Source organism: Quercus suber, unplaced genomic scaffold (genome assembly GCF_002906115.3).
Source record: "Quercus suber isolate HL8 unplaced genomic scaffold, Cork oak 2.0 scaffold_660, whole genome shotgun sequence".
In the NCBI taxonomy this organism is placed as follows: domain Eukaryota; kingdom Viridiplantae; phylum Streptophyta; class Magnoliopsida; order Fagales; family Fagaceae; genus Quercus; species Quercus suber.
The window spans coordinates 305,877-308,527 of record NW_027070101.1 but is presented as its reverse complement, the minus strand read 5'-3'; the positions used below and the strand labels follow the sequence as shown (position 1 = coordinate 308,527).

Genomic DNA, 2,651 nt, shown 5'->3' with positions numbered 1-2,651 from the left:
CTATAAAAAAAGCTATTTATTAATTTTTTTTATTGAACATGTATAACAATTTCAAAAATACTTAATCACTATATCTTTTCAAATTTTCTAAATGGACCCTAGATGTCTCTATTGAAAATATCAAAAGATGTCAATTGAACTACAAATTTTTTTTGGTGGAAAATTTTCTTGCATTTTATAGTGTTTGGTACAATTGAAAACACAAGTAAATGAAAACATTATGTGGTATGAATAACAAATCTAATTAAGAATATAATGTTTTCCAAAATATTTGTCTATCTAACATGTCACCACGAATGAACATTAACCAACATTGATTTTTTTTTTTCGTAAGTGACTTTTTTCTTCAAATCAATTGTTTTTTTTTTTTTCACTTAATTTTTTGTGTAAATTCTAATATTTTCTGTTTGATGTTTATTTTTATGAATGAAATTTTTTGTTTATATAATTACTTAGAATTGCATTAAATATTAATGAAAATTTCCAAGTGATTCAATTAATAGAACATGGTTTTGGTTTATTTTCTGGACATTAATTAAGCACATGGAAATGTGTTAATTTTTTTTTTTAAAAAATGAGTCATTTAATAAAAAAATTTCTAATAAAATTCATTTGTCAAATAGGGTTCTAATTAATTGACATATTTTGATATTTTCAATAGAGACGTCTAGGATTCAAAACCCCTCTCCCATATTGTAACTATCAAATTATTGAATAAAAAAAAAAAACTGTTTATTTATGAAACAAAAAAATATTAATCTAAAAAGAAAAAGGCAAAACTTAGGTACAGTACTTAGGTGTTGTTCTTTAAGTTATTCTCTTAAAATTCTATCATGTAGATTTTTTTTTTTTCATAGGATGAAAGTCTATTTTTTAGTTAAGTAGCCACATAGCTGAATTTTAAAAGATGAATTTAAGGAATAACTTTTAAAGTATTGTACTTAAATTTTATCCAAAAAGAAAAATACTCAACAAAACTTTTCATTTTTTTTTAGAGTATCTTATGCTAGGTGATGTTCAGTTATGATTGCTCTATCTACCGATTAACATGATTGAAATGAAAGCTATTTATTTCTGATTCAGTCTTTTAAATTTATTAAAGTTACAATATTAGTAAAGACTGGCTTGGTTGGCAATTGATCAGACATTCCCACCTAATAATGAAAATTGTAATAAATTGGGTTAGTTATTGTTGTATTCATATCCCTCATCAATAATTCTGATCCACCACCCATCATTTAAAATTTTGTAAAGAGAAATCATAGGATACCCTTCTAGTCGCGAGGGTGGCCGATAGTTACAAGATCCTTATTTAATGGTGGAATCACCATCATCATAAAGGATCTCTCTTTGCCAATCTTAGTATTGTTAAATTTAATTATTAATCGATTAGTATTTGATTATACAATTTTAGTTAATGGGAAACGATTCCATTTTCTAAGACATGTTTGTATTCAAGGGAGCAATATGTGACGTGAAGCCCTAAAGATTCTCTTACCAAAAAAATTACACACACATATAGATAAGGTTCTTATATCTTTGCTTTGCACTTTGCTTATACTATACTATATATATATACACACACACCTATGTGTGTGTATATATATATATATATTTGAAAGCCCAATCAAACTTCATTCAATTAAAAAAGAAGAATCAAAATACAAAGCATCACGGGCTAGTGGTGGCGATTCTTCCATCCACACAACTTCCACATCTAAGACATTGGCATAACGTGCTAAGGAATAGGCCACAGAATTGGCACTACGCCTAATACAACTGAAAGCCACATAGTGAAGTCCTACTGCTAGGCAGCCGATATCATCATAAATCACCCCCACGCGTGACCAATTTGGAGATGTTGAAGAAACAACACTCATTACCATCGCATTATCCCCTTCAACAATTAATTCCGAGAACCCCGCATCTATAGCATACTCCTTTGCTTTTTGGCATGCCAAAGCTTCCGCCTCCTCACTGTTAACCACTGCTGCCCCCCTTGCCGATAAAGCTGCCATTACATCCCTAGCTGCGTTGCAAATCACTGCTCCTACCCCCAAACCAGTTTCAAACATTGTTGCATCAAAATTCAGTTTGTACAGCTGACCCGATGGAGGCTTCCAGTTCTGCATAATTACTGGTGAGACTGAACTTGCTGCGAGTGAGCTTTGAGCATCTCTATTATAAGAGCATTCTCATCAAAGCTCTCAAAATTTTTAGTATTTAGTATCTTAAAAAGTTACTTTATCAATTTTAACAACTCATTTTACAATACACCCAATATCAAATGTTCTATTTTTTTTATCATTTCGTTTAAAATAATATAAACTACTCATTAAAATAATGAAAAAACAACTACACAAACCACATTTTCCACCACAAGCATTAAAATAATAATAATAATAATAATTTTTTTTTTAAAAGATTGGAGCTACAGTGAGCTCAGTTGCTTTTTATTTTATTTTATTTTATTTTTTTAAGTTTAGCATGTTTGTTATAGTTTGCTTTTTGGTGCTTTTTACAAACTTGATGTTAAAATTTAGCATTTATAGCATTTAGCATTCTTAATGAGAATGCTCTAAGCTATCCTTTTTTTTTTTTTTTTGACGGCATAATTAAGCAAAATAATAACAATAACAGTGCCTTAATGG

General features: G+C 29.0%; 1 protein-coding gene across 1 annotated transcript; it reads right to left on the bottom strand.

The window, feature by feature from the left end:
• Positions 1 to 1,634: 1,634 nt before the first annotated feature.
• LOC112034841 (uncharacterized) lies at positions 1,635 to 2,132 on the bottom strand. Its single transcript, XM_024067655.1, has one exon. The coding sequence runs from the start codon at positions 2,130 to 2,132 to the stop codon at positions 1,635 to 1,637; it is 498 nt and encodes a 165-aa protein (XP_023923423.1).
• Positions 2,133 to 2,651: the final 519 nt, after the last annotated feature.

Excerpts from the sequence above, each read along its gene's own strand:
- LOC112034841 (XM_024067655.1), bottom strand. The coding sequence starts at position 2,132 with ATGCAGAACTGGAAGCCTCCATCGGGTCAGCTGTACAAACTGAATTTT.